The sequence below is a fragment of the Sapajus apella genome, unplaced genomic scaffold, assembly GCF_009761245.1.
Source record: "Sapajus apella isolate SASKATOON/1434 unplaced genomic scaffold, GSC_monkey_1.0 scaffold33, whole genome shotgun sequence".
NCBI lineage: Eukaryota > Metazoa > Chordata > Mammalia > Primates > Cebidae > Sapajus > Sapajus apella.
In genome coordinates this window covers 11,325,391-11,352,343 of record NW_022436973.1, presented here as the reverse complement: position 1 = coordinate 11,352,343, position 26,953 = coordinate 11,325,391, and the positions used below count along the sequence as shown (strand labels likewise).

Genomic DNA, 26,953 nt, shown 5'->3' with positions numbered 1-26,953 from the left:
AAAAAAAAAAAAAAAAAAAAAAAAAAAAAAAAGACCATGAGGCATAAGCCTGGTGGATTTGGAGGTTGGGGAGGAGGTTAGTACAGCTGGAAAGGGGAAGGAGAGAGAGAATGGGGGAGGAAGAAGAGAGAATGAGGCTTGGAAGAGCCGGCCTCATTGCTGGGCCTCCGGCAGACCCAGCCTGAGCCTAAATAGGATAGGCGCTTAGTGAGAGGAAATGAATGACATCAACTGAGTGAGGGGCACCTGGGAAGACCCATAGTTCCTGTCTCCCAGCTTGGGGTTCCCCACTGCCCTGCACCATCACCTCAAAGGCCTGGAGGGGAGGAGGGAGGTCCAGAACTGCTGGAGGGTGACAATCTACCTGCATGACCGCACCTGTCCCTCCCAACAGTCCCATCAGGTCAGCTTTCTTTTCCCCATTTTACAGATGAGGACATTGAGTCTCCGCGAGAAACAGCTACGTGGCTGTGGCCACGTAGCTGTTAAGGAACAGAGCCCCTGGCTGGCCTCTTCCAATGAGTGGTGGGCCCTCAGGACTGTGACAGGCTGGAGAAGGTCCTTCACAGGTCCAACCTTCCCACAGGGTGAGTGTACATTCAGCAGAGCACATAGCCACTTCTTTCCTCCCCCACGTCACCCCCCTTAACTTACCAGTGCACAAGGCAGTTCCCCCCATCAAGGCGGCAGCAGTGGATGAAGTTGATACATTCTTTGAAGTGCTTTTTGCTAGAGGAGAAAGCAGTAGGGTAGGGAGCACTTCAGGGCAGATCTCTCAGGAGTTGTTCTGCTCCCACCCCAATTATGGGATAGCAGGGGACACAGAACCCTGGGGTCCCCAGGTCAGCCAGCACATGCAGTGGATAGGGGCCAGTACTTGGCATGAGGTGGAGGTGTGTGTGTGAAGGAAGAATGGTGGCATTTCAGGCAGTGAGCGAGGCCAGTCATGGCAAATCTCACCATCTGGGCAGGAGTGCTCCTCCTGTGGACACTGTTTTCATGGTGCGTTTATTGGGGCCTTTCAAAGAAATGTGTGGGAGGAAACACAGGGGTCCCATTCCTCTGGGGTCTGCAATCAGAGCACCTGGGCACAATGATGGGCAGCAGCCAGCTGGGAGCAAGATTCCTAAGGGGCAGGACTGTCTGCCTGGCTCCATCCCAAGCGGAGAGGCACTACTGCTGATGCCACAAACAAAATCCCATTATCTGAGCTCGATTACACTCCAGACCCTATCCTCGATCCTTAACCTGTGTCATCTGATCTTTGAACGCCCTCCCCGACTCTGATCATGCACTCCTGATTTACAGGTGAGGCCCAGAGAGGGGAAGTGATTTGTTCAAGGTCACATAGCAAGTAAATGGTAAAGCCTGGCTGGAACCCAGATATTAGCCCCATGGCCAGGAACAGGCTGAATGTGACCCCTTCTTTTCTGAGACAGTTTCGTTCTTGTTGCCCAGGCTAGAGTGCAATGGCTCGATGATCTCACCCAGCAACCTCTACCTCTTGGGTTCAAACGATTCTCCACCTCAGCCTCTCAAGTAGCTGGGATTACAGGCATGCACCAACATGCCCAGCTAATTTTGTATTTTTAGTAGAGGCGGGGTTTCTCCATGTTGGCCAGGCTGGTCTCGAACTCCTGACCTCAGGTGATTTACCTGCCTTGGCCTCCCAAAGTGCTGGAATTACTGGCGTGAGCCACTGTACCCAGCCTGAATGTGACCTTTTCAAATTGGCCTGTGCAGCAGGTCCCAAGGTACAGTGTCCTTTCCCCATTTCATAGCTGATGAGACTGAGATTCAGGGAAGTCAAGAGTCTTGGCCAAGGGCATATCACAAGGGCATGATTGAGACAGAGTCAAACCTGGGACTGGTCGAGTTGACCACCTGTGACAGCCTTCTGGTCTGAGTACTCTCGGTCCTCTGTCAAACCCCCTTCCCCTCCCCACCACAGGAGGCAGCTGTCTGTCCGTCTGTGGGTCCATCCAGGGGAACTTACATGGGTACCTCAGGGGTATCAGCCACCGGGATGCGAAGGTAGGTGATATCCTACAAAGATGAAACACACTCAGGCGGGGGAACTTGCCAACAGCCCTCCCTTACCCTAGTCTGAGCTGCCCAGTCAGGAGATGACTCTAGCCCAGTTCCCGCCCCTCTCTGGCCCACCGTTGTCCTCTCTGTCCAAAGAAAGTAGATGTCATCTCTGAGGCCTGCTGTGCCCATTTGTGACTCCTGAACCTTCTAAGCAGATGGTGTCTCCTAACCTCATTGGCAACTTGGGCATGAGGTAACCTATCCCTCCCAATAGGGACCCAGGGACCTTTATCAGATATCCATTAAAGGGCTACTTAAAGGGACTCCCTCCTAAATGAGAATTACAAAATTACATTGTAAAAAAGGTAAAGCAGGTTTGATTATCTTGAAACAGAAGTCATGAAAACAAGTTTACATTTCATGAATCATGGTTATAAAATGATGTGCTAATTATGAGAATAATCAAGGAATACATTGTCAGGATTTTTTTTCCAACAAACTTGCTGTGATGTCCTTTGTCTTCTGATTAGCCAGACCATATCATGAAGGTTATTTTTGCTCCCTTCTGAGGCCCTCCTTGCTTTTCTCAAGAAACTGTCTTAACATTTTGATACTCAAATGGCTCTTTTCAGGTGCCTGGGACCACCAGCCAGGTTCTCACTTGTCCATGGCTTTGTGTGAGATTCCAGCCCCTCTCCCACTCACATTCCACAAGGTCGTGACATCCTGCGTCTTTGGCAAGGTTTGCAGTTTCACTTTGCAACACATTTGGCCTTGGGTTTGAGTGGTATGATCAAATCCTGCTTGGTAAAGTTGCTGATGGAGGGGGAGGGAGAGACGCTCGGGAGAAGCAGGAAGAGCCATAGGAGCAGAGACTCATTGTGCAGGCTGTCACTTCATTAGTAAATACACTCATGACTTGACAACCTTCCCCATGCAATCTAGTGACTGCTTACTCCAAATACTCCCAAACAAGGCTGCCCTGTGCGGCAAAATACGACTCCAGTGACCTGGAAATTTCTTCTCTGAATGACATTGAACATCATAGATTATTGGAGGTTGCTCTTAGAGAGTATCAAATCTGATATATGGGAAAACTGAGGCCTAGAGAAGGTAAGGACCTTGCCCAAGGTCACACAGCAAGTCTATGGCAGAACCAGGTCTTTGTTTCAGATCTCCAGGACCTTTTCACACCCACGGCTCTTTCTCTTCAGTGGATGACATAGACTCTAATAGATAAGGGGGAAGAGGCTCTGTTTATGGGCTAAGAATATGATTAGCTTTGCTGTAGTATCATTTGTAATTTGTTAGACACCTATTTACGCAGTTCTCAACCACTCAGTGAAGTGGGTACTGATGTAAAGTTCCCATTTTACAGATCAGGCAACTGAGGCTTAGAGGGAGCGAAGTGCTGTCCCCAAGGTCATAGAGTGAATAAATGGTGAAGATGTTCCTGACATGAGCACGTGTAATCTGGATTTATGGCTTTCCTCTGCTGGGTCCTAACACCCTCCTTCCCCTTTCCCAGGACTTGATAATACCAGCAGCAACCCCTCTGGAGGGGACCGCACTTTACAGTGTGAAAGCATCTTCACCATCCTGCAGTCCCTTTGCATCCTCACAACAGCCCCCTGGGGGCAGACAGAGCTGAGGGGTCAAAGGCCCAGAGAGGTGAAGTCACAGCCCAGGCTTGCATAGCAAGACACAGAGCACAGAGTCATCCATTTGGACTCATCCATCCAGTTGGGCCATGGGAAGCCCACATGGGGGTCTTTTTGAGGGTCAGTGTGAGACTTCTGGTGCTAGATGGCCTGTGTTCATATCCCAACTCCTCAGCTTCCTGGATATGTAACCTTAGGTGAGTTAATTGACCTCTCTGAGCCTCAGCTGCCAAATAGGGACGATCATGTAAAACCGCCCAGTGGTGGAGACCAAATGAGTTAACATGAGTCACGAAGGAAGCATCGCACCCAGCACATAGTAGATATTTGATAAACTGGTCTGCACCCTCCCACCTCCGCATAGCCCTGGGATGGGGGTAAGAAGTACCTGCAGCAGAGGCTGGGGTGACTCATGGATAGAGATAATGTGTGTGATCTTATTCCGGCCCAGCTGATCCAGGTCTTTGGCATCTGAAAGAAACAGGATGCTAGAGCCAATCTGGCCGGTGTGACTTATTTGTCCCTGACGGCCAGTTGCAGAGGGAGTTCACTGCCTGCCCAGCTCTCCTCCTCACGCCTGCCACTCCACCTTGGCCCACCCTCTGCTAGCTCCTTGCTCCTCTTGCATCTGGGGCACATGCAAGTAAACAGTTCAGCATCTCCCCAGCCTTGCTCATGCTGTTCTTTCGGTCCGAAACACCCTTCCCAGGCATACTCTTTGACCCAGCAATTCTACTTCTAGAAATCCTGTCTACAGAAGGGCTTGCTCACACAGAAAGCCATGTGTGGAGGACGATGTCCTCTTCAGTCCTGCTTATATCACAAATAGTTTAAACATGGGAACAGCCTCATGTTCATTAAAAAGGGACGGGATGATTGATGGTACAGACATACTTTGGCACAGTGTGCAGCCATTAAAAAGTTTTATATGCTGATGTGCAGTGATGCCCACTTTTTTTTTTTGAGACAGAGTCTTGCTCGTCGCCAGGCGCCAGACTGGAGTGCAGGTGGCACGATCTCGGCTCACTGCACCCTCCGCCTCCAGGGTTCAAGCAATTCTCCTGCCTCAGCCTCCCGAGTAGCTGGGACTACAGGCACGCACTACCATGCCCAGCTAATTTTTGTATTTTTTAGTAGAGATGGGGTTTCACTATGTTGGCCAGGCTGGTCTCGATTTCTTGATCTCGTGATCCGTCTGCCTCGGCCTTCCAAAGTGCTGGGATTACAGGCATGAGCCACCATGAGGGGCCAATATTATGTCTTTATCTACAAAGATATATGAACAATGACCCAGGGATGTACCCATCAGTGGCCATCTCTAGGGGCTGCATACCCAGCATATACAGACATTTTATATTCAGAATAAATAACACATGTCCCCTCTCTCTCCACTTCATCATTCGATGAGCATTTACCATATCCTAATCATGTGTATACTTTGGCTGTCCACTGGAGGTCTGGTAACAGCTTCATGGCTCCTGCCTTTATGGGGCCCGCACACTTAAAGAGGACTCAGACCTTACTTGGCCAAATACAGAAATCAATGTGGCATGAGTGGCTGAGGGAGCTCCCAGGAAGGAAGGGACTAGGGTTTACGAGGGTGGGGCACCTGAGCCCCTCCCTCTCTGAAGCTTTCTCTGACTTCGCAGATGGAAGTGATTTTCCCACCTTGGGTCACCCAAGCCCTGGACCAGCTTGCCCCTTAGCATGTTTTCTTTTTTTTTTTCCTTTCTAAGATGGAGTCTTGCTCTGTCACCCAGGCTGGAGTGCAGTGGCATGATCTCAGCTCACTGCAACCTCCGCCTCCTGGGTTCAAGCAATTCTGCCTCAGCCTCCCAAGTCGCTGGAATTACAGGCATCCACCACCACGCTTGGCTAATTTTTGTATTTTTAGTAGAGGTGGGTTTTCACCATGTCGGCCAAGCTAGTCTTGAACCCCCCACTTCAGGTGATCCACCCACATCTGCCTCTCAAAGTGCGGGGATTATAGGTGTGAGCCAATTCGCCCAGCCCCCTTAGCATACTTTCTACCCGTAGCCAAAGGTCTGTGTTCAGGTCTGCCTGCTGGCCACCAGCGTAGAGGTCTCTGAGGAACAAGGTATCTATACATCCGTGTCCCCTCCTCCTGACTGAAGATTGCAGAAGGGATGGATGAGAGAATGGGGAATGCAAAGCTTGCCAGCTCACCGCCCCTCCACTTGCAGCTCCAGGCTGCCCAGCTGCTCCAGGGCTCTGGGGGTAGACAGCGTTGGTGCTCGTGACCCTGCTCACAAGGGAACCCAGCCCGTCTCCAGAGACCTCTCCTCTGACAAGGAGGAAGTTATGGGGGGAAGAGCTCCCAGATTCCCCGCTAGAAGCAGCACCCCCAAACAGACCTCAACTCAGAACCTTAGGGCCAGAAGAGCCCTCAGCAGCCTGTGGACCTTTTGTGCTGAGGAGGCGGCTGAGGCTTAGCGCAGGTGTAGACCTGCCCAGGTCCACTGCCCAGGCCCTGAGCCTGTTGCTCTGTCCCTTTGGTCTAGCGGTAGAACACTGGGGAAGGCTGAATGGTGGGGAGGGGTGTCAGTATCAGGTCCCCATGCTCCCTCCATGTCCCTTCAGGCCTGGGGACACTCCCCTTCACATGCACCCCTTTGTCCTCCATCAGTCCTTTCCTCCTCCCAGTTTGGCACCGCTTCCCTGCCCCCAACCCCATTCCGGAGGTGCATGGGCTGGGGCATGCATGGTGGACACAGGCCTGAGACAGAGTGCCATGGCCTTGGGACAGAGCAGGCAGTGCTCACCAATGAAGTTTCCGAGGTAGAGTCCAGGGAGTACCTAGAGGAAGGACAGGCAGGGGTCAGTGGGACAGGGGCTGCACCCCCTTTCACCCTCAGGAGAGCTGGGGTGCCCATAGTCCCTCTCTGTCCCATGAAGGGTATGGACCTCGGGGCTCAGGGAGCACCCTCCTTCCCTTTGTGGGCCCTGGGTCCTCTGTGAGAGGGGTCTGGGGTTCTGGGGAAGGGGGGCCAGGGGGGTAAGTTAACCAACAGGGGGACCAAGTGAGGCCAGCTTGGGTATGAGAGGGGAGGAGGAGGGCAGAGGACGGGGAGCAGAGAGAGGTCTTAGGGGGTCTGAGGGATCTTAGGAGGAGAGGAGAGAGGGGGACTTGCAGGGTGGGGAGATGGAGATTCCGGGATTGGGGAGGCAAGAAGGTAGGGACAGGCACAGGCGGGAAGGGATGGAGAAACAGCCCGGGAGAGAGCTGGAGAGTCAGCGACAAGAGAGAGGGACACATGCAGGCAGAGAGCCGGACTCACTGGGAGACAGCCTGGGAGTGACAGCCACAGCAAGACACAGCGAAAGGCTCAGAGTCACGGAGCGAGGAGAGAGGGTGGACACTGCAGGGACAGAGACGCAGGGTCAGAGAGGGAGAGACGCAGGGTCAGAGGAGAGGCAGAGACGCGACAGCCGCGGACTCGAGGCACAGGGACACGGAGGTGCAGCCGCACAGAGACGGCGAGACCAGAAGGTCAGAGGCGGGCGGACAGAGCTGGTCAGCGCCGGCCGCGGCGGCCGGGCGGGGGCCGGGGAGGCTGCGCGGGGCCCGCCTCCTACCTTGGTCATGCCATTGCCCATGATCCCGGGGGCGGCGGTCCGGGCGCACCCCCAGCTTGCCGCCCGGAAGGCGCTCGGGTCACAGCTGCTCTGTCGGCCCAGGCCCGGCGCCTGCAGCCTGGCGGGGAACGGGGGGCCTGGAGTCCGCGGCCCTGCCCAGCCCTGCCCAGCCACCGCCACCGCCCGCCGACCCCCAGCCTGGGAGGGAAATGGTGGTGGAGCCGCCGCCGCCGCCGCCGCCGCCGCAGGCTCCTCCTACCCTTTCGGTCATGTGGGGGCCCCCCCTCTGGTCGCGGCGGGGGGCTGGACAAAGCCCCAGTGTGCCGGGCCCACGGCCCGCGGGACAACGGCAGCTTGTTGGGGCCGCGTGGGGCCGCCACTCTGGAGGTGGGGGCGGGGGCGCTCCCCCAATCCTGGCACCGGCAGGCGCAGGCGGTTGGAGGGGACGTCGCCCAGAGCCCCCCGGCCGGCCCACACACCCCCGTCCCCTTTCCGGCTCTACCGGGACCTCCCTGCGGGCCCCGGGGCAAAGCACCCAACTTCTCCCCCTCGGCTTCTAGCAGAAGCGGGACGAGGCTGGACTTTGATCGCCAAGGGCTCTCTGCTCTGCAGAGTCTGCTTGGAACCGGATAAGTGGGTAATTCCTTCTGATACATCCCCTCCACCCGGGCAGACACCCTACCCACCAAGCTTCCTCCTTTCCCAGCCATTCTCCCACCCTCCTGTTCTTTGATATTCACCCGTCCATCTTCCCATCCATTCATCCATCCTCTCACTCCTTGCTTCCATCTACTTCAGCCCCTAGGAGGGATGGTGCCAGCTAGGTAAGCTCTGCTGGGACCAGGCATAACTGCCATTAGGGGCCCCAAGAAATCACAGGTGAATGTTGGGAGAGGGGATTGAGGGCGTTCCAATCGAAAGGAGACGACAACAGGATGTATTAATTGCTAGAGCTCAGGGTCCTGGAAGGTGGGTCTGGAGACCAAGGTCTGAGGCCTTGTTCACCTCTGACCTGCTAGGTGACCCTGGGAAAGTCCCCGTGAGCCCCAGCTAACAATATCTGTGTGTCTGAGGATGTTGCACTGAGTCCTTCCTGGCTGGTAGGACCAAAGCTGGAGAATGTAAAATGATGGAGACACTTCCTATAGGACTGAAATAGAAGCGGCTGCACCAGCTTTGTTTCTCCCGCCATCACCCCCACCCCCCATCTATAGTAGTGTGTGACTATTGGGGACTGTGAATAGAAAGCAGGACAGAGAGGATCCACAGAGCCCTTTAAAATACAGTGATCGGAGAAAAAGAAAACTTTCTTTCATGTTTCTTCCTTCCTCAAGTTCATGGCATACATGGGCCTGCTCGTCTCAGCTGTCATAAAAGCCCAGAGTTCTCGTAAATACCAAATTATTCAGTATTCCAACCTACCGAGGATCTAGTACGTGATAGGGACTAGGGACACAGCAGTGGCTAGAGATTTTTCCTACCTTCATTAGCTAACGGTCTAGACCAGAATTGCCCGGTTGAAATACAGTGCCAGCCACATGTGCAGCCACATTTAAAAAGTAGAAACAAGTTAATTGTTGATAATTATTTTTATTTAACCCAATATATCCAAAATATTTCAACATGTAGTCAGTATTTTAAAACTATGAGATATTTTATATCCTTTTAAAACTGTATAACTATTCAAAATCTGGTGTCTTTTACACTTAACAGCACATCTCAATTCAGACAAGCCACATTCCAAATGCTTACTAGCCATATGCCGCTAGTAGCTACATGTTAGACATCTTGGATCTAGGAGGGAAGGCAAATAAAATAAATAAATTATTTATCAATGGTCCCAGTTTTCTATGACAGAAACAAAGCAGACAGGGAGCACTTCTCTGAATAAGTGACATTTGAGCTGAGAGTGATATATAAGAAGGACCCAACCATTTAAAGAGTGGAAAGCCAGGCTCGGTGGCTCATGTCTGTAATCCCAACACATGGGGATACTGAGGCGGGAGGATCATTTGAGCTCAGGAGTTTGAGACCAGCTTAAGCAGCATACTAAAACCCCATCTCTAAAAGAAATTTGGCTGGGTATGATGGCTCACGTCTGTAATCCCAGAACTTTGGGAGGCCAAAGCAGGAGGACTGTGTGAGCCCAGGAGTTTGAGACCAGCCTGGGCAACACAGGGAGACCCTGTCTTTACAAAAAAAAAAAAAAAAGTAGCCGGGACCTGTAGTCCCAGGTAGTAAGCTGAAGTGGGAGGCTGCGGTGAACCATGATCGCACCACTGCACTCAAGCCTAGGTGACAGAGTGAGACCTAGTCTCAAAAAACTAAAAAATTACACGCACACAAAAGAAAAAGAGTGGAGAGAGTATTTCCAACAGAAGGAACAGCATGGGCAAAGGCCCTGTGATAGGAATAGCTTGGACCTTGTAAAAAGCCAGAGGGACTGGAGTAGAAGGAGCCATGGAAGCTGTTAAGAGATGAGGCTAAAGAGGACGGCTGGGGGCCGGAGCATGCAGGACCATATACGGCCATGATCGGGGGTTCAAGTTTTTCTTCTCTTCTGTCTGATAAAACCCAACAAGAAAATTTAACCTGGGAGGCCAGGTCATCTGATTTATTTAAGTCAGATACTTCGTTCGACCCCTCACTGAACTTTTTTTTTTGTGGAGGCCACTGCAGCAGCTCAGGTCAGAGACGATAGTGCCCTGGAACAGGGTGGGACCCGAGAAGCTGGAAAGAACTCAGCATATATGAATATTTTGGCAGGGCAGCTGAAAGGACTTGCAGATTGATTGGATGTAGGGGGAAGGAAGGAATTCTAGGATGGTTCCCAGGCTTCCTGCCTTGAAAGTCACTACCTGTGTCACAGAAATGAAAGCAAGGGTGTTCACCAATTCAACAAATGCTTATTGGGCACTGAGCTATACAAGGACAATTGTGCCAAAGATGTGCTGACTTAAGTTCCCCCAAATGCCCAACCCGTGTATGGGCCTGCCTAGGTTCACAGAGCTGTAAGGCCAGGGATGGTGTAAAGAAATGCTGGTGCCGGGTGCAGTGGCTCATGCCTGTAATCCCAGCACTTTGGGAGGCTGAGGCGGGAAAATCGCTCGAGCCCAGGAGTTGGAGACCAGCCTGTGCAACATGGCAAAATTCTATCTCTACAAACAAACTAAAACCAAAAATTAGCCGGGCGTGGTGACATGAACCTGTAGTCCTGGCTACTTGGGAGGCTGAGGCGGGTAGGATTGCTTGAGGTTGAGGCTGCAGTGACCTGTGATCACATCACTGTACTCCAGCCTGGGGGACAGAGGGAGAACCTCTCGAAAGGAGGGAGGGAGGGAGGGAGGGAGGGAAGGAAGGAAGGAAGGAAGGAAGGAAGGAAGGAAGGAAGGAAGGAAACACTGACAAAGGAGCCTGAAGAGTAGCTTCTTACCATGGCCCTGGCCTTAGCAGCTCCGTGATCCTAGGCAGGTGAGCCAATGTCCCTTTCTCCACCCATAGAGGGGCAATTATAACAGTCCTTAGTATTCCTCCTGGGTGTTAAGGGGGAAGACAAATTGCGTGTAGGAAAGAATTCTTTCAAGTTAAAAGCCCATATGTGTTATTAGACCTAACACATTTAATATTTATGTACTGTTCAGCGTTTTTGGAAGTATTAGTTATTACAAAGTCCAATCTGTCTTAAATCATGAAATGACCATTTTACAAAAACAATAACAGGAAGATGCTAAAATGTGGGTCTCACCCTGTCATTCACTTGCTTAAAGCCCTTTAGTGGATTACTGTGGTAGGCAAAATAATGGTCCTTCCCAAAGGTGTCTACACTCTAATTCCCCAAAACTGAACATGTTATTTTACATGGCAAAAGGGAATTAAGGCTGCAGATGGAATTAAAGTTGCTAATCAGCGGATTTTTTTTTTTTTTTTTTTTTTTGAGAGGGAGTCTCACTCTATCACCCAGACTGAAGTACAGTCTTAGCTCACTGCAACCTCCACCTCCCGGGTTCAAGCTATTCTCCTGCCTCGGCCTCACAAGTAGCTGGGATTACAGGCGCCCACCACCATGCCTGGCTAATTTGTGTATTTTTAGTGGAGATGGGGTTTCATCATTTTGGCCACACTGCTCTCAAACTTCTGACTTCAAGTGATCCACCCACCTTGGCCTCCCAAAATGCTGGGATTACAGGCAGGAGCCACCACACCCAGCCAGAATCAGCTGATCTTGAGATGGGGAGATTGTCCTGGATTATTCAGAGGGGCCCAACATAATCACAAGGGTCATTGTTAGTGAAAGAGGGAGGCAGGAGAGTAGGAATCAGAGGGGATGAGATGACGGAAGCAGAAGTCAGGGTGGTGTAATTGCTGAGTTTTCGGCTGGAAGGGGGCTCACGGCCAAGGAATGCAGGTGGAAAAGGCAAGGAAACAGAGCTTACAAAAGAAACTCAACCCTGCCAACACCTTCATTTTAGCCCAGTGAGACCCATTTCAGACCTCTGACCTCAAGAACTGTAAGATACTATAATTTGTGTTGTTTTAAGTCACCAAGTTTGTTGTAATTACAAGCAGCAACAGGAAATCCATACACTCACCAGCGCTCTTAGGAAAATGTCCAATCTGCTTAGCACGGTGCACAAGGAGGCCTTCTGCGATGTGGTTTCTGCCACTGACTTTGTGCAAGTTTCTTAACTTCTCTGGGCTTCAGTTTCATCATCTATAAAGTAGAGAGGAAGAAAACCCTCTGTAGGTCTGTAGTAAGATTATGATGAGAGGACATATTTCAAATACCTAGCAGAGAGACTAGAATACAGTACATTATTACTATTGCTACCACTGTCACTACTATTATCAGGGAGCAATTGACAGACTAGGAACCCTTGTCTCTACTCCCCTCCCTAGGGCTATGTTTCACATCTGTGAAAAACGAAACAAGACCAAGCGGGTTTGGTAGCCTCGTCTCTCGCCTCTTCTCCACTCTTTCCTAGTTACTCACCTGTGTCATGCTTTGCTGTGACTTCCAACTTTGCATATGCTGTTCCCTCTGCCTGGAATGCTCTTCCCATCCTCCTTACCAAGCTAACTCCCATTTCCTCCTGGAAGTCTTTACTGACCCCTATTAGACTTGCTTAGATCCCACTAGTACGTATTCTCAAAGCATGCTAAACTTCCTCTATCATATTATTGCTATGGCCTGTGTGTTTTTCGTTTGGAAAAAAATCTTAAACCCAGGTAGGATACTTTGACCTATTTGCTTCAATTGTGTTGTTTAAACAAAACAAAAATATTCTAAATAAACTTGAAGTAGTTAAGTTCCTCTCTCCCCACTTCCTTCACTTCTCTCCCCAGAGGCAACCGCTATCATGAATTTGGTGCATATCTTTGACAGGTGGGTATACTCACCACTATACTCATGAGGATGGGCTATGGTACTTTTGAGTCTGTGCTTTTAAACTCTTACTACCTATATATCTAAAAGAATATGAAATAGACTTTTAAATGTGTTTATAATTAACACAAATTGTAACCTTTAAAAAACATTTCTCATTTTACAACTTTCTTTTATTCACTCAACAATAGATTTTGGGGATATTTACATATTGATATAGCTCTGGATCATTCTTATCACTGTATGGTATTTCATTATCAGAATATATTGGCTGGGTATGATGGCTCACACCTGTAATCTCAGCACTTTGGAAAGCTGAGGGAGGTGAATTGCCTGAGGTCACGAGTTCGAGACCAGCTTGGCTAACATGGTGAAATCCTGTCTCTGCTAGAAATACAAATATTAGCTGGGTGTGGTGGTGGGTGCCTGTAATTCTAGCTACTCAGGAGGCTGAGGCAGGAGAATCACTTGAACTCGGGATGCGGAGGTTGCAGTGAGCCAAGATCGTGCATTGCATTCCAGCCTGGGTGACAAGAACAAAATTTTGTCTCAAAAACAAACAAAAACGGAATATATCCCATTTTATTCATCCATCACCCTACTAGTGGACATTTAGATGATTTCAAGCTGGGCGTGGTGGCTCATGCCTGTAATCCCAACACTTTGGGAGGCTGAGGCGGGCAGATCATGAGGTCAGGAGATTGAGACCATCCTGGCCAACATGTTGAAACCTCGTCTCTACTAAAAATACAAAAATTAGCTGGGCATGGTGGCGTGTGCCCGTAATCCTAGCTACGGAGGAAGCTGAGGCAGGAGGGTCGCTTGAACCAGGGAGTTGGAGGTTGCAGTGAGCCGAGATTGCGCTACTGCACTCCAGCCTAGCAACAGAGTGAAACTGTGTCAAAAATAATAATAATAATTAATAAATGGATTATTTCTAATATTTTCTGCTGTTATAAAGAACGTTGCAAACAACATCCTTATACATATGACCTCTGTAGTGGTGTAAAAATTTCTTTAGGAAGGTTGTCACCTTGCACATTAACTACAAGATGAAAGGTAACCCATGGAGATATGGGCCTACAGGAATTGTCTAATAGTGGAATCTCTGGGTTCTAAGGTGTGTGCATTTTCAACTTTATGAGACATTGCCAAATTGCCTTCCAAGGTGTGAATAGCATGTAAAGGCTCCTGTTTCCCCACATCTTCACTAACATCCGACCTCATGAAAAACATTGACATATTTTATTTTTGTATAGTTAATGTATTTCAAATCATACAATTATTTTAATTTACATTTCTCAATTGGCTTACTGACCATTTGAGTTTCTTCTGCTGAAAATTCCCTATTCATATCTTTGCCCATTTTTCTTTTCTTTTGTAGGGGTGAGGGTGGGGTGTCTTTTCCTTAATGGTTTGAAGGAGTTCCTTGAGCACCAATCCTTTGTTATATGTGTTGTAGATGTTTCCTCCCAGTCTGTAGCTTGTCTTTTAATAAGATTTACCACGTCTTTTGTTACATGGCAGTTTAAATTTTGAGGTAGTCACAGATCATCTTTTTCCTTTATGAGTAGTGCTTTATTATCATTTACCTAAGAAGTCCTTTCCCACCCTGAGATAATAAATATAACACGTATATGTTTTAAATATTTGTTGTATTTATTCTTTAATCCATTGAATTAGGCATCTATTTTTCAACCCTATGGAAAGTAAATTTCTCAGTGCCATTTACTGAGTTCTCTTTTTTTTCCCAATGATTTATAATGCCATCTCTATTGTACATCAAGTACACACACACGCGCGCGCGCGCGCGCACACACACACACACACACACACACACTCCTATGTCTGTTTTGAAGTTCTACTCCTCATTGGGTTGGTAGACAGAGAAGTGTCTCCTTTCCCCAACACATGCACATTTTTCTTTTGGTTTTGACAAGATTCCTCAAAACTCCTGATTGGATTGGGGAAAATACACATCTTTCTGATATTGAGCCTTCCCATCCATGAACATGGTATATCATTCCATTTATTCAGGCCTTATTTGATGCCATTTAAAAATATTTTATAATTTTCTCTATGAGACTATAAACTCCATTAGGGCAGATGCTTTGTTAGTTTTCTTCTCTGCTGTATCTTCAGAGTCAAGGACAGAGCAGGACACAGAATAGATGTTTCATAAGAATTTGTTTTTAATGTCTTTCATATACTTTATTAGATCTGCTTCTACATATCTTATATTTATGTTGCTATATATTTTTATTGTAGTTTCCAATCAGCTATGGTTGGTATATGGAAATTCAAATGTTATTTTTGGGTTGATTTTTTAAAAACCCTTTATTTGTTCTAATACTCTGTAGATTCTCTCGGATTTTTAAATGCAGACAGTTCTAATGGACATCTATTTCAGAAGAAGGGAAGAATGGGTATTGTGTAGGCACCTAGCAGCATCTTTCACACTGCTACTATATGAAGCTAGAAGAGGCAGGTACTCTAGCCCTGGCAGCTACTCTAGCCCTGGCAGCTAAAGCAGCTCGTGGACTTTAAATCTGAAGCTAATAGTCCAACAAAGAAGGTGTCTGTTGAGTATTCATTTGGCCAATTCTGGCACTAGTAGTGGTTTCTATTGAGCAGAGGTTCTAGTACCAGCAAGAGCATCCAGTGCGGTTTGCAGAAGTTAGACCAGTAGTGGTGTCTGATGCCCAGTAATAATCAGAAATGGCACCCCAAACAAAGTTTCTGCAAACTCTGATTTTGACCATAATTTTGGTGATTTAGACTCCCTGAATTCCTTCCCCACTTTTTGATTCTGATTTCCAACAACTCTGTGACTCATTCAATATCCTACTAATTAATTCCATTTCTATTTCAGTTAATCAAAGATAGTTTTTTTTTTGGTAACCAAGAACTCTGAACAATTCAACTCTCAAGCTATCTGCAAATAACTTTGTCTCTTTCTTACATATATATATCTTATATATATTATCTATAGATCTAATAAGTTCTATGCTTATAAAATGAAATGCATTGATCTTCAGTTTTCAGTTTAGTCAGTTTTGACAAATGGATATACTCATGTAACCCACATCTTTATTAAGAGATGGAAATCTCCATCACTCCAGAAAGTTCTTTCATGTCCTTCCCAGTCAACCCAACGTTAGTACTTTTAAAACTATAGTGAGCTGACCAGGCACGCTGGCTCACGCCTGTAATCCCAGCACTTTTGGAGGCCGAGGTGGTTGGATACAAGGTCAGGAGTTCGAGACCATCCTGGCCAACATGGTGAAACTCTGTCTCTACTAAAAATACAAAAATTAGCTGGGTGTGGTGGCATACACCTGTAATCCCAGCTACTCGGGAGGCTGAGGCAGGAGGATCACTTGAGCCCAGGAGGCAGAGGTTGCAGTGAGCCAAGATTGCGCCACTGCACTCTAGCCTAGGCGACACAGCGAGACTCCGTCTGAAAACAAAACAAAACAAAACAAGAAAAACCCAAAAAAACCAAACCCTACAATGACCTATCATTGTATCACTAAAATTAAAAAGTTGGACAACACCAAATCTTGAGGCTATGGACCTTAACAATTAGAAAGCGACTAGGATAGTAGAGGTGACTGACCAACTGACCAGGTGATGTAGTGAGGTAACTTCCTTAAGTACGGAAACTCAGTACCATTGCATTTACCAAAAGCTGACAACTTTTCAGACGCAGCGCTATTAGTTTACGAAAAGTGCAGTTGGAGGCCTCTGAACGAATTGCCCCAGGGTTGCGGAGGGGCGGGGCTGGGAGAGAAAAGTTGAGGAAGTCGAGGGACCTGAGCATCCAGGACACCCCACAGCCTCCAGAGGCTCGGGTGGACTGGAGCCTGCGCACTCCGCCGAGAGCGTGCCCTTGGCTGATCCAATCAGAGCGGTGGATCCACCCTCTGCGCCTTGGCAACGGGACGCACAAGCAAGCTCGGCGCGAGGTGGCGGTTTGAATCTGGCCCCCGGTGAATTGCGTTATGTCGCGACCGAAGGTAGGAGTCGACCTGACCCAGATGCTTTTATCGTCCCTAGAAAAAGGGAGAAAAGCCGCAGAGGGATTCAAAATCGGTTGGGGATGGTTTTTCTCGCGGAATGGGTGGAGGGGAGCGGCGGAGGGCGGGGAAGTTTTTCTCGCGGAGGAATTCCGGAAAGAGGAGGAAAAAAAATCCGCCGAACTCAGAGGAAAAAAAATCCGCCGAACTCAGAGGAAAGACTACAAGTCCCGGCATGCACCGCGCCGCCCAAGCTGCTGCGCACCTCCGAGAGCCCGGCCTGCTGGCGGGAAATTTACATAACAATGAAGTTCTAAGCTCGGTGAACCTGGGGAAGCTGAACCTCAGAATTTCAGATCTGCTGACTTGGCGAAGGCCGTCTGCCCGTCCATCCGTCTATCCATCCATTCATTCATCCTCCATCCATTCATTCGTTTATCCATCCATGCAAAACAACGCTAATTAGTCTTTTCCAAGCCAAGCTCAGTGCTGACCAAGGGACACAGGTGAATCAGACAAACTCCTGCCCTCTAAGAGAGCACAGACCAACTCCCTCATTTTAAGAATGGGAAAAATGGAAGTCGAAGAGGGAAATGAATTACTGTAAAGTCCAGCTCTCCCCACCCCAACCTACTTCCTCCTCTTTTTTTTTTTTGTTTTTTGTTTTTTGAGAGGGAGGCTTACTCTGTCGCCAGGCTGGAGTGCAGTGGCACGATCTCGGCTCATTGCAACCTCCACCTCCCGAGTTCAGGCGATTCTTCTGCCTTAGCCTCCCGAGTAGCTGGGACTACAGGCATGTGCCACTACGCCCAGCTAATTTTTGTATTTTTAGTAGAGACGGGGTTTCACTATGTTGACCAAGATGATCACGATCTCTTGACCTCGTGATTCACTTGCCTCATTCTCCCAAAATGCTGGGATTACAGGTATGAGCCACAGCGACTGGCTTCCAACTCCAACCTACTTCTTAATCCCAGCTCTCATTCATGAATAGCACCTTCATCCATCCATCCCTCCCTCTTTCTCTCTTTTCTTTTTCTTTTGAGACAAGGTCTCACTTTGTTGCTCAGGAGGGAGTGCAATGGTGTGATCTTGGCTCAGTTGATTTCCTGGGCTCAAGCGATTGTCCTGCCTCTGCTTCCCAAGTAGCTGGGATTACTGGTGTGTGCCACCATGTTCAGCTAATTTTTTTTTTTTTTTTTTTTTTGACGGAGAATTGCTCTGTCACCTAAGCTGTAGTGCAGTGCCACGATCTTGGCTCACTGCAACTTCTGCCTCCCAGGTTCAAGAGATTCTCCTGCCTCAGCCTTCCGAATAGCTGGGATTACAGGCGTGTGCTACCATGCCTGGCTAATTTTTTGTATTTTTAGTAGAGATGGGGTTTCACCGTGTTAGCCAGGATGGTCTTGATCTCCTGACCTCGTGATTCACCTGCCTGGCCCTCCCAAAGTGCTGGGTTTACAGGAGTGAGCCGCTGTGGCCAGCCATTTTTTTTAGTTTCTGTAGAGACAGGAGTCTTGCTATGTTGCCCAGGCTGGTCTGGAACTCCTGGCCTCAAGCCATCCTCCTGCCTTGGCCTTTCAAAGTGCTGGGATTATAGGCATGAGCCACTGTACCTGGTCAGCCTCTTATTTCTTGAATTGTCTCTCCCAACAAAAAATGAGTTTATCTGCTTTCAGAGTGACTTGAACTTCGACTTTTTACTACAATTCATTGTTCACATGACTGTTTAACATCTGACTTGTTCTTCCCTGTATTCCCGTCCCCCGCAAATAGCTGACTACAGTTGATACATGTTGAATGACTGTTATTGAACGACCTACCTAGATGCTCAGCTAAAAAACTGGGACTCTGTCTTGACTCCTCAATCTTCCTCACATCCCACATCCAATAAAAGCCTCCTCCGTTAACTTTCTAAACCTGTCTCGAATTTATTCTTTCCTCCACATCAACTACCACTATGCTAATCATGACCAAACTCTTAAATTTTAAAAATTAATAGTCTTTAAACACACAGATTGGGACACATATCACCTTTTTTTTGTGCTTTTGAGACAGAGTCTTGTTCTGTTGCCCAGGCTGAGGTGCAGTGGCATGAACACGTCTTACTGAAGCCTTGACCTCTTGGGCTTGAGTGATCCTCCTGCCTCAGCTTCCTACATATTACTTTTTAAAAGTATTATTAGAAAAAAGAAAACAAACATCTACTGCAATAGTTCTTTCTCATTAACCTGACTGATTCCTTTGAAAAGAAGGTTGTGACGCTATGAATTTTGTTTTGATTGTTGGAACGGGAAGCAAAGGTCTCCTGTATATTGACGTAGGACTTTGCAGTTTCTGTCAAGTGACCCAGGGGAAATAGGAGTATGAATTTACTTGATCAGGAATGTTCTTGTCAGCCTTAAGAGAACATGCCAGGATATACTTTGTGTACCCTCACAAAAATATGCCCAGAGAAGGCCAGAGGTCAGAATACCATTCATTCCAACCTTCGATCTCATCTCCTCAAGGTTATGGTCGCCAAAAGGTATGCTGGGAACTCTCCAGAGGGCTATGGGTGCGGTGAGTAATTGGATCAGGCAGGAATAAAGCTGGGGATAAAGGAACCAGCTAAGCCATGAAGCTGATCTCTGGTGAGATGATCAGTGAGTAAGCTGGTGTGGCAAACTGGTTTCAGCATGGTTGTCTCCACCCGGCAGGTCGTACCAGGGAGCTCAGAGCAGGATTCCAGGAATAGAGCCAGGAATTAAGGCAGCTGGCAGTGCCATGAGCCTATGCTCTTTTCGACTCAACACCAGCTGGTGCCGTTCATGCCACCTTCCATGAATGAAACCAATGAGAAATGAAGTTCTCTGTTTGTAAGCCAAATAAGCAACTAAGCCACTTTTGAATCATTTTCTCAATCAGATCATTTTTTAAAAAAAGTCTTGTAGCCTTGTCTTTTCTAAATGCGTTATTTTAGTGGTTTGTGGAAAGTATTTATATTCTTGGGCTGTTTTTTGGGTCAAGATAGTAATAGGACTTCTATCTCAGGCAATGTGACAGATGAGATTGCTTGGAAAGCTTATTAACATAACACACTTAAAGATGCTGGGCAAAATATAACAAACATCTTTTGAACTCTTTAACTGACCTGTGTGTGGAGTGGCAAGGATTGGTAGAAGAAAAATCCCCAAGGATCCCCACCCCAACACACACACACAAAGAAGGAAAATAAAAAACAGAATTGTCACTAACTGATTCTTCATTTATCACTTTCCTTGGGGAGGACATTGATTGTCTCACAAACAAGAGTTGGAGAAGCGTCATAGGGCCTACTGGGCCGAGTTGGAACTGAGACCTCACCGTAAAGCTGGACCCTTCAGAGAGCCCCGCCCTTAGTAAAGGTGTGATTAGAATCAGTTTACCCTTCAGCAGTGGGAGACAACTAGGAAGCTAGTCAGCTTCAATGTGGGGGAGAAAACCTTTCTCCTGAGAATTCTTAACCTTAGATGAGTCCTCAGGCTGGTCTGAGAAATGCTAAAGCAAGATGTTAACCATAAAGTTTACTGTTCTTGGGGGCCCAGAAAGATGTAAATGTTAAACACCTCTGAGTCGAACATCTTTGACTCCTATAATGGTCAAATTACATAACAATTAGATAAGAAAAGATGTTTAAAATAAATAAAAAAAAAAAAGAAAAAAAAGCTTGTTCATGATAAACCCTCAGAAAACCAGGGAATAGTAGGAAATTTACTCAGTTTAGAGTAAATTGAGGATAACTGTAAGAACCTACAGCCAGTACCATTCTTAAAAGATGAAATAGAGAATGCATTCCTCTTATGATCAGGAGCAAGATAAGGATGTCAGCTCTTACCCCTTTTAGTCGACTCTGTACATACTAGAGTTTTTGCCAGTGTAATAAAGCAAGAAAAAGAAATAAAAGGTATAAATATTGAAAAGAAAAGAGTAGGTCTGCCTTTAGTAGCAGATGACATCATTGCATGCAGAGAAAACCCAAAGGATTTACAAACTACCAGAACTAATAATTCAGCAAGGGCATCAAATACAAGGTCAATATACAAAATCAATACTTCTATATATGTATCAGTTTCCAAGGTCTGCTTTAACAAATGTCACAAATTTCATGGTGTTTAGAAACACTAACTTACTATCTTAACAGTTGTTATTTATTTATTAATTTATTTTTTTGAGATGGAGTCTCACTCTGTCACCCAGGCTGGAGTGCAAGGGTGTGATCTTGGCTCATTGCAACCTCTGCTTCCTTGGTTCAAGTGATTCTCCTGCCTCAGCCTCCTGATTGGCTGGGATTATAGGTATGTACCACCATGCTAATTTTTGTAATTTTTAGTAGCTAAGGGGTTTTACTATGTTGGCCAGGCTGGTCTCGAACTCCTGACCTCAAATGATCCTCCCGCCTTGGCCTCCCAAAGTGCTAAGATTACAGGTGTGAGCCACTGTGCCTGGTCTCTATCTTACAGTTCATGAGATCAGAAGTCTGAAAGGGGTCTTGCTGGGCTAAAATCAAGGTGTTAGCAGGGCTGCCTTCATATCTGGAGGCTCTAGGAGAGAATCTCTGTTTTTTGCCTTTTCTGGTTTCTGGAGGCTGTCTCATAGTCCCCTTCATGTTCAAAGGCAGTTCTCACATTGTGTGACTCTGATACTGTGACATTGATTGTGCCTTCTTCCACACTTAAGGACCCTTATGATTATGTTGGGCCCACCCAGATAATGCAGAATAATCTTTCTATTTTAAGGTTCATTGATTAGCAACATTAATTCCATCTGCAATTTTAAATCCCCCTTGCCATATAATGTAACATATTGATAGGTTCTAGGGATTAGGACATGGACATCTTTGGAGGTGGGCTTTTTCACCTATTACAATTTACTATCAGGTAGAAAATGAAATTTGAAAATGCTGTATGTAACAGTGTCACAAAATAAAATACCTATGAATAAATTTAATTTAAAATGTACAAAGCTGCTATACTGAAAACTAGAAAATATTGTAGAAAAAAATTTTTTTAAAAGATTTAAATTAATGGAGAGATAGATCGTATTATTCGTGGATTGGAAAACTCAGTACTTTATGATGTCACTTCCCGAAAATATCTGTAGGTTCACTGCAATCCTAATCAAAATCTCAACATGTTTTTTTTTGTAGAAATTGACAAGCCAATTCTAAAATTTATGTTGCAGTGCAAAGGACCCCTAACTGCAAAGGCAATCTTGAAATCAGAACTTACTTTACCTGATTTCAAGATTTACTAGAAAGCTACAGCAGTAATTAAGCCAATGCGATAGTGACATAAGGATAGACGAGTAAACAGAGCAAAACACAGTCTTGAGATGGATCCACATACACATGGTCAATTGCATTGTGACAGACGTGCCAATGCAATTCAATGAGGAGAGGGAATTTTTTTTAACCAAAGGCTCTGGAGCAACTGGATAAACATATGGAAAATGGAATTAAAAGCAGGAGAAAGGATTAAAGATAAAATACAAAAAGACGAGGACAGCTTGGCTAGTGTTGGGGGAGTTGGAAGGGCTTGAATGGCAGAATGAAACAAGATCCACTGCGTTTCAGTGGGGCTTCCTTCTGCCAGTTTCGTAAAGCAGTATCCTCCATTCCCCTCTGCCGCTCTTTGAGCTGTAGGCTGGTGTGCTAAGCAGAATTCTAAGATGGTCCCCAAGATTCCCACCCCCTGGAGTACATGCTTTGTACAATTCTCTCCCCTTGAGTGTGGAGGAGTCTGTTAATTTGATGGTGTAGTTACTATGGTGATTACCTTCCATTACTTAAGACTCCCTCGTAGGTGACTTGGAGAGGGGAGGGTTGGAAGTCAGAGGGACGTGCTCCACATTGCCTGGAGGAAAACAAACATGCATGTTGTGAAGTGCCTATGGGGTCCACACTGCAGGGAGCTGCGGGCAGCCTCTAGGAGCTGAGAGCAGTCCTCTGCAGACAGCTGGCAAGTAAACAGGGATCTCCTCCCTACAACCCTAGGCAACTGAATTCTGCCAACAATCTGAATGAGCTTGGAAGGGGACCCCAAACCTCAGATGAGAGCCATAACCCCAGCCATCACCTTGACTGTGGCCTTGTGAGAGCTGAGCCAATGATGCAGCTAAGCTGTGCCCACACTCCTGGCCTATGGAAACTGAGATAATGGATTTCCATCATTTTAAGCCACTGATTTTGTGGTACTCTGTTACCCAGCAATAGAAAATGAATGCAGATAGCAGGTCTGTCCCAGCTGCAAATGCCATCCTGCACAGGACCAATTTCGATTTCTCTCTTCATACGTGCGTTAGGAATTGGTCTTCCCAGAACAGACAGCCAAGCTGTTTTGGACATGGTTGAAGTGGATAATACCCACCACGACTGAGGATATGAAAGGTCCATTTGGGGTGAAAGGAATTAATATTTCTCTGAGTCTTTGACCTATCCCCTTCTGGGATCCTCGATCTAATCAAACATTCCAAGTATAGTAGAAAGCCCAGATCCTCCTCACAGAGTGTACTGAGCTGAGCTTTCAAAACTGGGGTTCAGGGCTGACCTTTGGAGTACGGAAAACCAGGCATTTGCTATACTGGTCATACCTGTGGAGGAAACCTGCAGTAAGATGGTACCATGGATACTTGGGAGTTCATTCATAGCAGATAAATTCTGGTCCGTTTGCTGGGGGCATGGTGACCAGTGGGAACCTGATCAGGCTGGACCTTCATGTCTCAGAATCTAGGCACTGTTGAATCTGACAGTTTGGGCATTTTAATATCTGCAGTAAGTTAACCTGGGAAAGCAGGGCGGATATGCAAAACCAGTTACAGACTTTTCCTTTCCTCATTGCAGAATCAAAATTACAAGGGCCATGGATTGTCAAAGGGAAAAGAGCGGTGAGTGGTCCCATCCAATCCAACAATCACAGAGCAACCAACCTCCCTTCCTCCCTCCCTCCCTGTGTTTCTTCCCTCCCTCCCCTTTTCAATCCCTCTCTCCCTTTTCTACTTTAATAATTATAATGAAAATGATGGTAGTAGTAGTAATCCTAAACCATTATTGAGCACTTACTATATGCCAGGCTCTGGGCCCGTCACTTTACCTGTATTAGTTCACCGAACCCTGACCACAGCACTCTGAAGTAGATACTACTATTGTGTCCATTTTACAGATGGAGAAACTGAAGCTCAAAAAGACTAAGTGACCTGCTCAAGATCACATGATCAGTTAGGGACAGAGCTTGTTGGACTCCAGGACCCACTGTCTAACTTTGGTCTCTCCTGCCTCCAACAACCCTGTGACGACTTGATGACTTGCATGTCAGCTGTGCTCTGATCATCCGCTTCACTCTGCATCGACAACGTGGATGCTGAACTCAGCACCCCTTTGGATCTCCTAAAGAGAATCCACTTGCGCAAAGCGGGAGTGAGCAATGTAGAGTTTATTGAAGATTCCTGTGGGGAGTTAGAGGCGTTCGTTTACATAGCAAATGTTATAAATAGTCTGTTCTCTAGTTCATTAGCTATTTCTCTTCTTTCTAAAATTCCTGCTGGCTGTGCCACCACTGAGGAGGGCATGTGTGATTTGGGACGCTTCTCTCATGCAGCACTCGTCTTCTTTGCCTTCTTTCTCTCCATACTGACTATCCCACCCACTTCAAATCTCTCGTTCTCTTATGCAGTGCAACTCAGCAATGTTTCAGATCCTGGCCCTAAACATATTTGCCCAGCCTAGCCCCCTCCCAACAAAACAAAGAGCACCCCACTTAACAGGCCTGTGTTACGCTGTTTTTGCATTGCTATAAAGGAATACCTGAGACTTTTTATTTTTATATATTTTTTGAGACAGTTTTGCTCTTTTTGCCCAGGCGGGAGTGCAGTGGCATGATCTCGGCTCACTGCAACCTCCGCCTCCCAAGTTCAAGCAATTCTCCTGCCTCAGCATCCTGAGTAGCTGGGATTACGGGCGCCCACCATGCCCGGCTAATTGAGACTGAATAGTTTATAAAGAAAAGAGGTGTAACTGGTTCATGGTTCTGCAGGCTTTACAGGCATGGCACCAGCACCTGCTCAGCTTCTGATGAGGCTTCAGGGAGCTTACAATCATGGTGGAAGGCAAAGGGGGAGCAGGCACTTCCCATGGCAAGAGTCAGAACTAGTGGGAGGTCCCAGGCTCTTTTAAATAACCAGATCTCCCATGAACTGAGTGAAAATTCACTTATCACCGAGAGGATGTTGCCAAACCATTCATGAAGGATACATTCCCAGGATCTAATCACCTCCCACCAGGCCCCACCTCCAAAATTGAGAATCACATTTTAACTTGAGATTTGGAGGGGACAAACATCCAAACCATATCGAGGCTCCATATACTTATTTTATAGAGGCACACACACACACACACACACACACACACACATTTATCATAAAATATTTTTTATTTATGTGCCTTATTAGGGGACACATAGATATTCGTTCCACTACCAGTAAGAGAAAACTCAGTAATAGCAGCTTAAACAAATTGTACTTATTTTCTTCACATTACAAAAAGTCTGGAGTGCTGGTACAGTGGTTCAGTAATGTCAGAGCCAGCGTCTTCATGATTGTCTTTTTTTTTCGAGGTGGGGTCTCACTCTGTTACCCAAGCTGGAGTGCGGTGGTACGATCATGGCTGCTCACAGCAGCCTTCCTCTCCTGGGCTTACGCAGTCCTCTGATCTCAGCCTCCTGAGTAGCTGGGACAACAGGCTCATGCCAGTGTACCTGGCTAATTTTTAAAATTTATTTTTTGTAGTTTTGAGGTCTCCCTATGTTGCCCAGGCTGGTCTCCAACACCTGGCCTCAAGTGATCCTCCCCCCTCGGCCTCCCAAAGTGTTGGGATTACAGGCATGAGCCTTCATGATAGTCTTGAACTCTTCCTCATGGAGACCAAATGGCCACTACAGCTCCAGTCTTCATGTCATGATCAAGACAGGAAGAGCGAGGGAAGACTCAAGCCACATCTCTCCAGCAAAACTTTCCCAGGAACTTAGCCTGCCTAGCAGTCTTATGCTTTTTCTTATTGACTAGAATTGTGTTACATGGCCAACCCCAACTGCATGGGTAGCCAGGAATACAAGTTACATGAGTGTCCTTGTACTGTGATTACTATTCTGCACCCTGCTTTTGTCACAAAGCTCTGAATGCATTGTAACTGCTACTGCTGCTTCATTGTGTATTGCTCGTTATTTATCCGTCTTCCTGTTGAAAGGCACTTACGAAGTATTAGTTTCGCCAGAAGCCGACCCTGAGGGAAGGAAGTAAGAGCAGATGGTTTATTTAGAAGGTGATTCCAGTGAGCACTGGCAGGGAAATGGGGAAGTAAGACAGCTAAGGAAGGAAACCAGTAAAAGGTGCACCATCGACAGGTTATTGCTATGGGCAAGTGGGCTCAAGCCCCCGGGGAATTCCTGGGAGAACGTAGAATGCACTGTGGTCTTATCCTAAGTGTGAGATGGGAGACTTAGCAGATTTATCCACTGACTCCAGTCGTCACTGGTTGTATGGTGTTCACAGAGGGGCAGTTCACTCTGGTGCTTCCCATCTGCTCCACATGCTAGCTGAGCAGACTCCGGGGCCAGGGAAAGCCCTCAGGTAGCGTGGCAGGTGCTGGCAGTGGAAAGCTGTTTGATTCCCATGCACAGGAGTGGTGAATGTCAAAGGGGTATGGGCGGACCACCAACAGTGCTTGCTACAGGTAATTCCTATAAAAAAATGAGCAATTACAGATAAGCATCCTTGCACGTGTTTCCTGGTAGAAATGCAGAGTACAAACCCACGGTATAGAGCTAGCATGGGCTGCTGAGTTTAGGGTACTGTACGTGCATATTCGACTTCACTAAAATAAAAGTCGGTGGCCCTCTAGAGTGCATTCCACCAGCGGAGAAGGAGTTTCCATTTTATCCCATTTTTGCCAAAACTTGGACCTTTAGATTTTTGCTGGTCTGATGTGCATGACGTAGTCCTTGATTGTTGTAATGTGCCAAATTGCTCTCCAAAGCGGTGTCCAGCGTGCACTCCATCAGCATTGTAAGATAATTGTTATTTCTCCACATTCTTTTGAACACTTGTTATTTTTCTGATTTTTTTTTTTTTTTTTTTGAGACGTAGTATCACATTGTCGCCTGGCCTGGAGTGCAGTGGCATGATCTCAGCTCACTGCAACCTCCACCTCCCAAGTTCAAGCAATTCTCCTGCCTCAGCATCCTGAGTAGCTG

General features: G+C 47.0%; 2 protein-coding genes across 9 annotated transcripts in view; one reads left to right on the top strand and one right to left on the bottom strand.

The window, feature by feature from the left end:
• Positions 1 to 8,394, bottom strand: part of DUSP15 (dual specificity phosphatase 15) — a 10,957-nt gene extending 2,563 nt beyond the window's left edge. The window contains exons 1-5 of one of the 3 annotated variants that reach the window (XM_032295301.1): positions 8,030 to 8,394; positions 6,476 to 6,509; positions 4,081 to 4,163; positions 1,997 to 2,046; positions 655 to 729 (exon numbers count right to left, since the gene is read on the bottom strand). In XM_032295301.1, the coding sequence (XP_032151192.1) occupies positions 655 to 729; positions 1,997 to 2,046; positions 4,081 to 4,163; positions 6,476 to 6,509; positions 8,030 to 8,053 (266 nt within the window). In that variant the 5' untranslated portion in view covers positions 8,054 to 8,394. Of the gene's footprint in view, positions 1 to 654; positions 730 to 1,996; positions 2,047 to 4,080; positions 4,164 to 6,475; positions 6,510 to 7,150; positions 7,248 to 7,289; positions 7,718 to 8,029 lie in introns of those variants that run through there. The other 2 variants (XM_032295303.1, XM_032295304.1) reach the window with 2 other exon arrangements.
• Positions 7,610 to 26,953, top strand: part of TTLL9 (tubulin tyrosine ligase like 9) — a 74,291-nt gene continuing 54,947 nt past the window's right edge. For 2 of the 6 annotated variants that reach the window (XM_032295299.1, XM_032295297.1), the window contains exons 1-2: positions 7,647 to 7,922; positions 23,551 to 23,594. Coding sequence is in view for 3 of the 6 variants with exons in the window: in XM_032295295.1 (XP_032151186.1) it covers positions 16,677 to 16,691; positions 23,551 to 23,594 (59 nt within the window). In the remaining 3 variants the exon portion in view is untranslated. Of the gene's footprint in view, positions 7,927 to 16,501; positions 16,692 to 23,550; positions 23,595 to 26,953 lie in introns of those variants that run through there. The other 4 variants (XM_032295298.1, XM_032295295.1, XM_032295294.1 and 1 more) reach the window with 4 other exon arrangements.